The sequence below is a fragment of the Neodiprion virginianus genome, chromosome 1 (assembly GCF_021901495.1).
Source record: "Neodiprion virginianus isolate iyNeoVirg1 chromosome 1, iyNeoVirg1.1, whole genome shotgun sequence".
NCBI lineage: Eukaryota > Metazoa > Arthropoda > Insecta > Hymenoptera > Diprionidae > Neodiprion > Neodiprion virginianus.
This window is the reverse complement of record NC_060877.1, coordinates 31,875,025-31,887,165: the sequence shown is the minus strand read 5'-3', so window position 1 is coordinate 31,887,165 and position 12,141 is coordinate 31,875,025. Positions and strand designations below refer to the sequence as shown.

Below are 12,141 nucleotides of genomic sequence, written 5' to 3'. Positions count from 1 at the left end.
TCACATGTTTACGAGTCCTCGGTAACTCGCCACAATCAATTTTTTCACTTTTCATAAATCGTACATTTAATTACGAAATTTCACGAAATTCTTAAGTCACACTGACGTCACGTAGCCAAGAAAGATGGCGTCGCGAATCGCAGCGGCTGCCACTGTACGGGCCGTCAAGAACCGTAGAATTATTCCCACTCGAGCTGCATTGGTTTTAGTGAGTTATTGGGCATTTATAGACCAAATGGAAATAGTTCTTCATTAAAAAAAAAGTTGCAATCGTCTCGAAAACTGATACTTCATTATAGTACCCGTTACCTAACCTAGTTATTGTCAAAGTCAAATTATATTGGTCTTGACAAACATTAAAAATTTTTCAGTCTCCGAATGCTGTGAACAAAATCAAGGAGATTTTAAAGGATAAGAACGAATATGTAAGCAAACAAATAAAAAAAAATAAAAATTTTTCATAATTAAATTCACAATATTTTGAACAAACAAAATCCGAATTTAGCATCTTGTGACTTTCGAAGAACGTATGAAAAAATATTCGTAATATTTTACATTTCCTTTCTTTGAAAGAATTGATACATCTTTATATACGGTGCTATTCTAGCATTGCTTCAAAATTTATTATCACTATCCGTATTACAGTGACACATGTAAGTAAATATATGCTCTTATTGCAGCAATTTTTAGTTGTATATGTATCACTTGTTATTCATTGTTACTGCGTCATTGACTGTCAATATTGATCTCTGTGTTAGAGGTCATAAGAAATTTTTACGTTCCCTTGCATGAATAAAATTAAACTATAACATCTCGCAATACAAATATTCTTACTGTTGAATCCATAAATATTTTTAATACATTGTAGTACCCAACAGAACTGTAAATGAATTATCATTATTATTTATCCAGGCTTTCACTAAACTAGGGGATTCTTATTAATATAACTGCAGGTAATGAAATTTTACTTGTTTACAGATTGGTCTTAAAGTGGGAGTACGGCAACGGGGTTGCAACGGACTCAGCTATACTCTTGATTATGCAACACATAAGGATAAACTAGACGAGGAAGTTGTGCAGGATGGAGTTCGTGTTATAATAGACAGGAAGGCACAATTGTCCTTGCTGGGCACAGAAATGGATTATGTGGAAAACAAGCTGAGCTCAGAATTCGTGTTTAACAACCCAAATATCAAAGGGACGTGTGGATGTGGCGAAAGCTTTTCTGTGTAGCTTTAAATTAGTACAAAACTATTAATGCATGTCTGCGATGGTCACTATAGAGTTATTCGGTTTATATTTGTTGCTTTGAAAAAGAAGTACAGAAATTTCACAAATAAAAAATGAGTCACTCTTGATTCAGAGATAGCTTAAAACAATTTTTAGCCAATGAAGAATATGGAGACTGTACTCCACAAGAAAAAGGATCGAGACTTAAACAGACATACGATAATTAGTCAAAATTATAATTCTTTGTACATAATATTCAATCTAGAAGTATTCTCATTTATTTTAGGCAAGTTGTTTGGTTAGGATATGATATATCGCGATATTTTATTGTGTTGTAGAAACTTATTTTTGGTAATATGATACGGAGATCTCAATAAACGCCACAGATCTAAATTATGTATCTGTTGCATAATAAATTTTGAACTATTTATTGTTAAATTACGTTTTTGATTTTTTAACCTTCGATGAATCTCCTGGTATTCTTATAATTCGCAATAGAAAATATGAATTTGCATTTCACCTCTTCAAGTCTTCTGATGCAAACTAAATCGGTTCGTAAATCTCACTAAATTTACTACAAATACAAGCTATCATTTTTCTACAAGGTTACAGTTAAAATTTGCTTAGTAGTCTATGTATGTACATGTGCGTGAACAAGAACTTGCTCTGTTTTCTGTTGTCCTATCTATCTTAAATTCACATTACTTCATCTAGAAGTCATATGTTTTCTTAATACACGAATAAGGTATTACGAGTAAACAATATTAAAGTAATTTTGGCTGCTGTTTCAAAGTAGAAATGTCCAAAATTTTACTGGGGCAGCTCATTCTGGTCATCTGGCTACTTAGTGGCGGTCTTTCCGGATTTCTCAGTACCTCATTCTTGGTTTTATCTATGACTCTCCGTTGATCTGCAAATAATTTTCATGATAACATCAAACAATGACGATAACTGAAAAATGGCGTTTCATTTGTAAAAAAAAAAAGGATGAAATGTAAGACAAAGCCTGCAGTATATCTCAAGGATAACTAAGTATAAAGAATGAAAGCATCCAAAATATTTGTATTTCAAAGGATAAAATTAAGCGATAACTGCTCACCGTCAACTTGTGGATTATTATTCGTCGGTAGAAGTTGGTATCTTTCGAGGTAACGCATAGTAGCAAATGACATATTGGTGCCTTGGACGTTACTGACCATAAGATGTTTAAGCGTTTCTGCACTATGTTTCTGTAACGCTAGTTCTCCAAGTTGCTCGTCACTCAAGTATTTTAATGCTAATGCATTCATATGCATGCTTGTATCCGTTTCAGACATTGTACTGGTCGCTTGAGTCATATTGCCTCGATATTCCAAACGTGGGTAGTAGGATGAATCAAAAGTAACTCTAATAAAGAATGGAATGTCATTAATTTCATGATTTGTACATGCAAAATAATGAGTATAAATATAAGAATAAATCAAAAATCTGTGTCTGAAATTCTAAAATAAGATAATTGTTAATGTATAAAACTCGGGATATTGAAAAAATTAATTTACTTTTTATTACTTGTATCATTGACATCTGCAGGATCATTATTTTCAGCAAAACTAATTCCAAGCTGCCTTAATTGTTCCATAGTTGTAACTTTAACTGATTCTACTGTTGCTTTTTTTCTTAAATCATCTATACCATTTTTTTTGTCTACTGGCTTTTCCTTGAAGTTTCTAGTAATTGGAGAATTTTGCAAAATTTGATTGACTTGTCCCAAAACGTTATTATAAAATGTCCAACCAACTTTAGGCGTTTGCTTATCTATTCCAATTTCACCCCCATGTTTATCACTTTCTTCGTCACTAGAATATTCTTGCATTTCAACATGTATGCTGGGCTCCGGACTAGGTGGAGGTTGCTCGTTTATCTCTAATTCTCCACTGTTTAGCACTATACTTTCTTCAACGCCATTTTCCGGGCTCATTTTAGTTCGAGATAAAATTTTGTTTCTTTCATTAATATAAGTTGTAGGAGGTTGAAGCAATCTTGGTTCATGAGTTTGGCCAGAGGAACCTTCACTTTCAAAATAATTACCAGGGCTGTCTTGACCGGCAACTTTCTTATTTTTCTTTTGATCTTCAAAACGGTAAGGGGAATTTGATTCTTCCTGCTGCGTGGATGAGTTATAGATTGGCAGATTGTGTTGCTGCTTCACAGCAATTGTAGCTGATCTATGCGGAAGAGAAGAAATGGTCTTTTCACCAGCTTGTGTAAAAAAATGTTGGTCATTAGAATTTCGTCCGTGATGATCAAGAGATCCTGAAGACCTCACTATGGGATAGCATTGTTTTGAAAAATGATCTGTGCGAAAGTTCTGTTTCATCGACATATTTTCAACATTTTTTGGACTTTGTAATGGCCGCGTATTTTTTAATTGTTCCTGTATATCCTGGTGTTGCTTTTGCTGAGTAGAAAAGTGATTATTGCTTGCTGCAAATTCTGGATTTTCATGATCCAATAATTTTGTATTACTTTCAGGAGTTTTTCTAACAGGAACATTCTTTGTAATCTTTCTATTTGCAGATTCTGAGGATTTAAATTCATCTATCGTTGGACTAGAATGAAAATCACTACTTGGCTGCTGACTCACGGAAAGATGACTTTCAGTGTCTTCAATTATATTTTCTAACGGTAAATTTGAAACTCTAGAAAACACATTTTGACATGCTCGTGAGATATCACTGTGCTCAGGTAATCCCTCATTTTCATTAGGTGGACATTCTTTATCTATTTCTGCCTGTGTGTGCCCATAATACTGTCGATGATCTTCACCTTCTGAAGCAAACGGATTGTTTTGTACAGTAAATTCGTAGCTAGTCATTACACCGATGGAAACTTTTTGTTCTAAAATTTTATTTTTCAACTGCTCATCGCGGGTAGCTTGGTTTAAACGTCCATCATTGTTTTGATTGTTGTAGTCGCAAGCAGAATGTATTTTACTTTCTTTAACATTTGTTGAACCAATCATATTCCTTTCTATAGTGCCATTGTGCCTTTGCGGTACTATTAAATCATCTCTAGTCAATGGTAAAGTATTTTCAGAAGGAGAACCAGGATTCTTATGTGTGGTTTGAATACTCAACTGAGCATTCTGTTCACAGCTTTTATTTACCAGACCCATATTGCGTGCACAATTACACTTCTCCCGATCTTTGAGGCTCTCTTCTTGAATTTTAAGCAATCTTTCAACTTGAGATTGTAAGGATTTGATTTGTTCACTCTGGTTGTTTATCAATTGTAGCAAATTTTTGACAGTGTCTTCATTTTCATTCCTTGAACCCTGATAATTTGGTAAATATGGATGAGGATAAGGATACCCATATTCTGAATCACAGTATGGTGGAACCTGATAAAATCCGGAGAACATATTACGATGAAAATTTTGATTCATCGATGTTCCAGGATGAAAACTGGAGTTCTGTAAACCAGGATGTAGAAGATCTGTTTGCAATTTGTTCGGTGGCTTTGCATAAGGGTTAACACCTAATTTTTGCATTTTAGGATCACAGTTCATATATGTAGGATCAGGATTATGATGCTGTGATCTCATATTAGAATTTGCATGTGTCAAAGAATGTTGGTCATCATATTTATAAGGAGTGTTTGTAATGTTTTGTTGCCTCCCTCTATCAAAATACTGTTGTTCACCTTCCATGTGTTTTAAATTATTCTCAAAATTACCATGATTATGCGGAGTGTTTCTTGACATATGATTTCCGGTAGAAGAGAATGTATGACGACTTTGCAAAACATCTTTGTTATATCCTTGCACGGTACTCAAAGCATCAATCTGCTTTATCAAGCTTGGATCGCTCCTGCTATGTCTTAGCGATTTATTAGTTACCAGATTCTTATGCAATTGATGAGCATTACTTTGACTGTGACACTGTTCTAATGGTGACCCAGCGGAATGACGAGATTTTTGAGTGATATGATCAAGGTTTGATCCAGTTGATGCTAGTGTGGTTTGTTTCCATGTAGCATATGAATCGTACTTATCTATCGACGGTGATCTCCTAGCATTGTAGTCAAAGGCTTTTGCATCGTGCGGTTTATCAAAGATCAACGACACCTCAGGAACAGATGGAACAGGTGGGCTCTGAAATTTCGAGGATAAAAGTCAAGCTCCAAATTGAGTTTTCGACAAAACAGATGGTCCAATAGTTACATCAAAGCAAGGGGCTAGCTTTGGTAATTTTTTGAGAAAAATTGGAGCTCCGAATCGAGTTTTTGATGAAACAGATGGTTCAATACTTACATCGAAGCGAGGAGCTTGCTTAGGTAGTTCCCGTGGTTCAAAATCATTTGAAATATTGCGATGGATGGAATTCATGTTGAAGTGACTTTCAGAGTTCAGCTGATCAAGCTCAGTGATAATGTTTATTCAGAAGTGGAATGAGCATTGATTTCATTTCGAATAATAAAAACCGACGTTACACGGTATGAAGGTATCTCACGTGGCACTCTCGAAATACACCAATAAAACACACTTTGATGATTATTTCGGAAATAGTTGTATAAGTTCAATTATAAAACGGCAATGTCGATGTCGTCCACTGTCACCCAAGCGTCATTTTAAATCCTTCGAGTGAAAATATCCGTTTGTAACCGTCGATCATCGATATATGAGAATCGAATCCACGCTCGAAGCTAGTTGGTTCATGGAAATGGTATTGAAATAAAATAAGGTTAGGAATCAACGAGGACTATTGATAACACATGTTGCTGAAGATAAATTATGTAAAATTTCAATATATTCTGTATAATGATGACCCGTTGTAGTGACGAGAGTTCGGAAAATGAAGGTTTGTTTATGAAAAAAAATAATTCGTCTCAGAATAAATTTGTGGAACGTCGACGAAGTAAAAACAAATCTGAAAGTATAGTAGCCAACAACAAGCATGGTATTGTTGTCAACGAGAAAACGCAAGAAAAATCTGCTATCAAACAATCCCCAGTTAGGTTTGGGAGTAAAATGAAAACAAACGAGTTTAACAGGTTGGAGGATCGAGATTTGAAGCAGGTAGGGGAAAATCCAAATATTCAAAGTCAGCACTCTTCCGATAATGAGCACCTCAATAAACCACATACCACCAATAGCATCAAGCTAGAACGGTTTTCATCAGACTCTGAAAGTAGCGACGGAAATCCAATTTTTCGCAGGGCATCTAAGAGATCAAAACTTGCATTTGGCGATAGTGATGATGAAGCAGCAACTCCCAAAAATTCTGAACATAGTATGCGTGTACATGATTCTGGAGATGAGTTGATCGATAATTCGAAAATTACAGCTGCAATTGAAGAAGATTTTATAAGAAAGCCTACCAAACTTTCTGCTGTACTTATTAAAAAAGAAATAGTATCCAAAAATGAAGAAGAAGCATTAGATTGTGCGAAGCTGAGTAAAATTGAGACAAATACAAATTTTAGTCAGCACACAATGTCTCCAAGTTTTGGAAGTGAGGATGAAGAGAATGAGCGAGTCGCGGGCAATAGTAGTGACTCTGACAGTGTAATACCACCATCACAATTTTGGCTACATCAGTATAAGAAACCAAAACTAAACATTGACAAAGCATCTGGAAATATTTCTAAGAAATTATCTACAATTAAGAATCTGAACTCCGAGGATGGAAGCACAATAGTAGAAACGCCATTGATAAATTCTCGATCACCTTTGAAGAAAGAACCTCACAGAAAATCACCACCTAGAATTACGAAGACAGAAATTATTAGTGAAAAATATAAAAGGATTAATCAAAAGACCTTGAAAGATGAAATTGAATCGTCCCATGAAAAACAAAGCATTATGAATAATGCTGATACAGTCAAGGGAACAAATTCAAAATTCACAACTTTGAAAACAAATAGCTTCAATACGTATTACTCTCAGGGTAGTTCAAACAATGAAGATAATTTGGATAGCAGTGGTGACGAACTGAGGAAGAAATTGAAATCGCATAGCGCAAGTCAAGCCTCTGAAATATCACAAACTCAGCTAAAAGAAATATTGGCTTCAGAACGCAAAATATCAGACGACACTTTCAGTGATAATACAGAACAGATAGCATTAGTTTCTGCCAATAAGAGTAAGAATTATAAAAATTCACAAGATTCATCAAAACAGAAGACTGCTGAAAAGTCCAAAATATTGAATTCCAGTTTTGGCCATCAAAGAGCACTGAGAGAATTTGACTCTACCAATGAGCCGCTGAGTCCTAAAAAGTCACAAACTGGTTTGGATAATGATCCCAGAGATAATAAAATGTCAGTGAACTTGGACTCTTTCAATAAGAGCCACAATGCCAACAAATCACAATGTTCGACGAAGCAGATGTTGGCTGTTAAGCTCGAACTACCTGACCACAGTTCCAGCCATAGTAAAGTACAGAGTGAATTGGACTGTACAACTGAGACTCAGAGTCCTAAAAAATTACAGAATTCACTAAAACGCAAATTGGCTGCAAAGCAAAAGCTATCAGATAACGATTCCATAATTGAACCAAATGTAAAGGTGCAAAAAAAAACTGCTATGAATCAGAATTTAAGAAAAAAGCTAGCTAATGAACCTTCAGTAATTACCTCAGAACCATCCAGTGATGGTGGTTCTAACAAAAAAGTGGATTTACAAAAAACAACACCATCCAAAAATATTGTATTATCTCTCAAAAGACCCAACCACATAAGTGCATTAGGTTCAAAATTTGATAACACGCAAATGATTCTTGAATTCAAAAGTAACAATAAATATTCAGAAACTGGTACATTTAACAATGCATCAAATGCTTTATCATTTGTCAAAGATCAATCAACTTCTCACAAATTCTCCACTTCAAACCAGGCTAATTCTGATGATGACAATCCATTTGAAAAGAGCTTTAGCAACAATATACCTGCACTAACAGACAGTGTACTACCCAAAAAAAAATCCAGACGCATTAGGGACAGTTCAAACGAGGCAGACCCTTTTGTTGCAAAAACTTGCACAAATGATCAACATGAAACTGAGCAAGATAATCAAATTTCTAGATTGGTATCTTCACCTAAGAAATCTGGGTTGGGTGAGGGTTTAGAAAATAAAGAAATATATTCACCCGGTGAAGTCAAAACACCTCTTAGGAGAAAACGTTCAGAGGCTGATATTGATATGCCAGTATCAAAAAAACGTTCAAAGCTAACATCTTCAGTGACAAACAAATTGCCCCAAGCTATATCAGATTCAGATGACACAGATTATTTAACACAATTGAATACAACACTGAATAAATCAATGGCTCTCATGGAAAATAAATCAGAAGCTGTAAAATCAAGTAGAAGCAGAAAATCGGTGTCAATAAACATGAACCATGCATCAGCACGTAAATCAAATGGTACCAAAACGCAAAAAGGTATTCTGAAAAAGCTCGAATACCTCACCAATGACAAAAATGAAGAAAATGTCAGTGATTCTCAAGAGCAGACTGATGTTCAACAAAATGATCAACCCATTGAAACTCTACAAGAAACAATCAAACGCCCATCGAACGTGAGTACTTTCTTTACTTGAAATATGGTATACTGTGTGTGTTTAATTTACTCAAGATATTAAAATTTGGCCTACAGCTACCAGACTTTCAACGACAGGAAAGTTTGATCGAAGATTATAGCAAAGTCAGTTTTGCTCTCAATGACTTATCTGATGATGATGAAATTTTCATTATGGATGTTCCCAAAACGGTCAGTGAATTTTTTTATCACCATTATAGATTTTGATTTCAACCTAACTATTCTTCAATGAAATGGTGCACGACCATCATGGGAAATATTTGGATCGCACATAGTAGTATATTGAAATATATCCTGTTTCACGTATACTCTTTTCAATTCACAATCATTAAAATAAAACTTTGGAAATTGCACAAATTTGCAGATTGTATTATTATCTACATTTCTCCAGTCAATTTTCTCATTTCTACTCATTCCAGGTGAACCCGAAAGAGTTGAAAGGCCAAAAAATTAGACTGTGGGGTAAGAACAAATTGCAAATTGCAAATCAATTATATGAAACATATGAAGAGGATCCCACAAATATATCTTGCGTCTTCAGCATTGACGGAGAGCAGTGCTCGTATAAAGCTGGTGAGTTTTTGATGTCATTAAACTTCGTAACTTTATTTAATAAGTTACTGTTTCAACACAACATTCAACTACGTGAAAAACTTAGCGGAGGAATAGATTATTATTCTTTGAAATTGACCATAAAGCTATATGATATTCTACTTATTATATTTTTAGTAAATTTTGGTCATACTTGAAGGCAATTATTGGAATCTTTTAGTCTTTGATCATGAATAACTTGATAATTTTTTTTCCACATTTGCAGTGAACTTAACACCAGTTGGATGTATGAGAGTTCGTCAGAAACTACCAAAGTCTTTACACATCGAAATGGCTTGTGTCGAGAAAATTACTGTGCCATTTCCTGAAAACCTGAAAGTCAGGCATCCCTTATTTGGTGCAACGTATGACGACAAAATTAATACTAAACACAACAAAATATTGAATGATAATGGAAGTTTAAAAGCAAAATCAGAAGCAAAGTTAAAGACAAATAAGAAAGCAAACAATGCTTCTGAAAAAAAGCCTCCCATTAAAATAGAAAAACTCTCCATGAAAACAAAAAATGTTCAAACGAACGAAAAGAAAGAAGAAGATGAAAGTAATTTTGAAGATGATGTAGAAAGGACAGTACAACGTAATAGTAATTACTCTGTATCTAGTGATTCCGATAGCAATGAAAGTTTCTTTCAAAACGTGAAACATAAGGGGATAGGGAAACATGAAAAAAGTAAAAATTCGCCAAAAAATTTATTTACTTCAAATGTTGACGAAATACCTCTATTCACTAGTTTGACTTGTCGTACAGAAAAACCGATCCTCACTAGTCAGCAAAAACTATCATCAGTTAAAAATTTAGGATTATCACTGAACTCATCTACCACAAAACTTGAAAATTTTGATAACCTTTCAGAAGACAGTAAATTTTTTAGTTCAACTCCAATTAAAGTAGATACAGATCAGAAGAGGGATGAAATTTTTTCTATCAAAGTTGGAAAGAAGAAGAACCGTGGCAATGACATAAAGTAAAAAGAGTTACCATAAAACTTCATGAAGAATTAGATTATGTCTCTTTTTGGAATAAAGAATAGTTGTCAAATGAGACCGGTAAAAATATACGTTTGAAGATTGACGTTATGAAAAAATTAAGCAACAAAAGTATACAACCATCAATCACTGTGGAATTTTTCTATCGTAAAAGTGACTAATAAGTTTTGGACATGGTCAAGCAGAGTAGAAATATTGTATAAATAATAAAGTGCACATATGCTGAGAATATATGATTATCAATCGCTTAATCATCATACAAACATCAGCCATTTCAAAAAAATATAATTAACTAGTACTAGTAAGGAATTGATATTACATACGAATCCCGGTATTGAATAAGCTACCCAAAACCTGGCACCCAATGAGTATGTGATTCTTGGCTTCTCAATTCAACAAATCATTGTAAATGTATGAAAAAAAAAGACTCAAGAAAGCTTTTAGTTATCAAATTACTCATTGAATGAGTAACCTTGACGTGGCATTTTTATAAAAACATGACAATGTTTCAATGTTCATAAAATGTATGTAAATTAACTTTAATAAATGAACATCTCTTTATTACATTCTATAAAATGAGGTGTCAAGAATTTTATGAATTTTGTCGTTTTTTTAACCTGTTTTCAAGTATTTTATAAAATTAAATTTAAAAACAAAATCAAAAATACAAAGTTGTTTGACATGATAATACTTAAGATTTGCTGTAATTTTAGCATTGATGATGATACAACCTCTTCCGAAATGCGTTGCTACGTTAACATTCAGCCATTCAAGTAATTGACAGAAGTTAAATACATCACTACTTCTCAGCTCACGATTTCTTTGGCAATCAGAATAGGATTAGTGGTCTCTCATCTTCATTTTTCTGGTAGTGGAGTAAATATATATATAGGTTTATCTGTCTCCGTAGCATGATATTAGATATTCCGGATAAAATAATGCGATGCAAATCTAAGGGAAGAAAATCAAATATTACAATATATAGCTCTCACCCCTTGTATGGTTCAAAGTCGTATTTTATTATAAAATTATTTCTCCTTATATTTATTATTCTAATATACAGACGATCTAATTCGTGTATTAACTGTAGTAATTATTCAACTTTTAAATTATATTGGAGCAAGTTGGTGTATTCTTATTCTAAATCTTATTTTTTGTATAACTGTCTAATTTTATTAATTAATCTATCTCAAAGAATTAAATTATATCGATACAGTCTAGTACAGCACGCGCGGAAAAAAACAACTGTCCAAGTCCTCCCACAACACTGGAACGTAATTTCCATTTAACTTTCTTAATTTTATTCCATAACTCCGCTAATAAAACGAATAGTTTAATGGTGGAGCTACAAGTTTGTGACCTCCTCGTCCTTTGTTTCATAGCATTACCTTCATTATTACTTTACATCTTAGAGTACATTATTTAATTTATTTACAATTTACAGCATTAATGAAATCATCAATTATACTATATCTACATTCTGTCACTGGCTGTAATTGTGTTAACGCTTATGGAAAAGAAAAAAAAAACAACAATGAGCAATACTAATAGATTTTTAACACTGAAGTAATGCTAACAATGTTTATGATTTTTATACAGACATTAATAGCTTTTTTGCAGGTTATTACCGACAGTCAAAAGTTTCTAAATTATACTCTGCAAATAAATCATGGTTTGATAGTACCCATAACATGTCTGAACACGCAACATAATATTTGCATACGAGTTTCTGAG

General features: G+C 33.7%; 3 protein-coding genes across 4 annotated transcripts; 2 read left to right on the top strand and 1 right to left on the bottom strand.

The window, feature by feature from the left end:
- The first annotated feature begins 3 nt into the window (after nt 1-3).
- On the top strand, nt 4-1,668 carry LOC124307431 (iron-sulfur cluster assembly 1 homolog, mitochondrial). Of its 2 annotated transcripts, XM_046769073.1 has the most exons (3): nt 12-208; nt 372-425; nt 979-1,668. In XM_046769073.1, the coding sequence occupies exons 1-3, from the start codon at nt 125-127 to the stop codon at nt 1,231-1,233; spliced, it is 393 nt and encodes a 130-aa protein (XP_046625029.1). In that variant the 5' UTR covers nt 12-124; the 3' UTR covers nt 1,234-1,668. The 2 variants fall into 2 exon arrangements, with proteins under 2 accessions (XP_046625030.1, XP_046625029.1); XM_046769074.1 differs by lacking the exon at nt 372-425 and having other exon boundaries at nt 4-208.
- On the bottom strand, nt 1,394-5,833 carry LOC124307132 (uncharacterized). The gene is made up of 4 exons (XM_046768558.1): nt 5,522-5,833; nt 2,769-5,362; nt 2,330-2,616; nt 1,394-2,140 (listed from the first exon to the last, which is right to left on the bottom strand). Exons 1-4 carry the CDS (start codon nt 5,594-5,596, stop codon nt 1,995-1,997), a joined length of 3,102 nt encoding a protein of 1,033 aa, XP_046624514.1. The 5' UTR covers nt 5,597-5,833; the 3' UTR covers nt 1,394-1,994.
- Nucleotides 5,834-5,899: 66 nt separating this feature from the next.
- LOC124307126 (uncharacterized) lies at nt 5,900-10,851 on the top strand. Its single transcript, XM_046768544.1, has 4 exons — nt 5,900-8,788; nt 8,866-8,979; nt 9,228-9,381; nt 9,626-10,851. The coding sequence occupies exons 1-4, from the start codon at nt 6,029-6,031 to the stop codon at nt 10,387-10,389; spliced, it is 3,792 nt and encodes a 1,263-aa protein (XP_046624500.1). The 5' UTR covers nt 5,900-6,028; the 3' UTR covers nt 10,390-10,851.
- The last annotated feature ends 1,290 nt before the right edge of the window (nt 10,852-12,141 follow it).

What these genes read in the sequence shown, in the direction of transcription:
- LOC124307132 (XM_046768558.1), bottom strand. Translation starts at nt 5,596, where the DNA reads ATGAATTCCATCCATCGCAATATTTCAAATGATTTTGAACCACGGGAA. An exon ending in AGCAAGCTCCTCGCTTCGAT is followed by an intron (nt 5,363 to 5,521) that starts GTAAGTATTGAA and finishes TCGAAATTTCAG; the next exon opens with AGCCCACCTGTTCCATCTGT. An exon ending in AATGATACAAGTAATAAAAA is followed by an intron (nt 2,617 to 2,768) that starts GTAAATTAATTT and finishes ATTCTTTATTAG; the next exon opens with AGTTACTTTTGATTCATCCT.
- LOC124307431 (XM_046769073.1), top strand. Translation starts at nt 125, where the DNA reads ATGGCGTCGCGAATCGCAGCGGCTGCCACTGTACGGGCCGTCAAGAAC. An exon ending in CTCGAGCTGCATTGGTTTTA is followed by an intron (nt 209 to 371) that starts GTGAGTTATTGG and finishes AAAATTTTTCAG; the next exon opens with TCTCCGAATGCTGTGAACAA. An exon ending in TAAAGGATAAGAACGAATAT is followed by an intron (nt 426 to 978) that starts GTAAGCAAACAA and finishes ACTTGTTTACAG; the next exon opens with ATTGGTCTTAAAGTGGGAGT.
- LOC124307126 (XM_046768544.1), top strand. Translation starts at nt 6,029, where the DNA reads ATGATGACCCGTTGTAGTGACGAGAGTTCGGAAAATGAAGGTTTGTTT. An exon ending in CAATCAAACGCCCATCGAAC is followed by an intron (nt 8,789 to 8,865) that starts GTGAGTACTTTC and finishes TTTGGCCTACAG; the next exon opens with CTACCAGACTTTCAACGACA. An exon ending in TTATGGATGTTCCCAAAACG is followed by an intron (nt 8,980 to 9,227) that starts GTCAGTGAATTT and finishes TACTCATTCCAG; the next exon opens with GTGAACCCGAAAGAGTTGAA.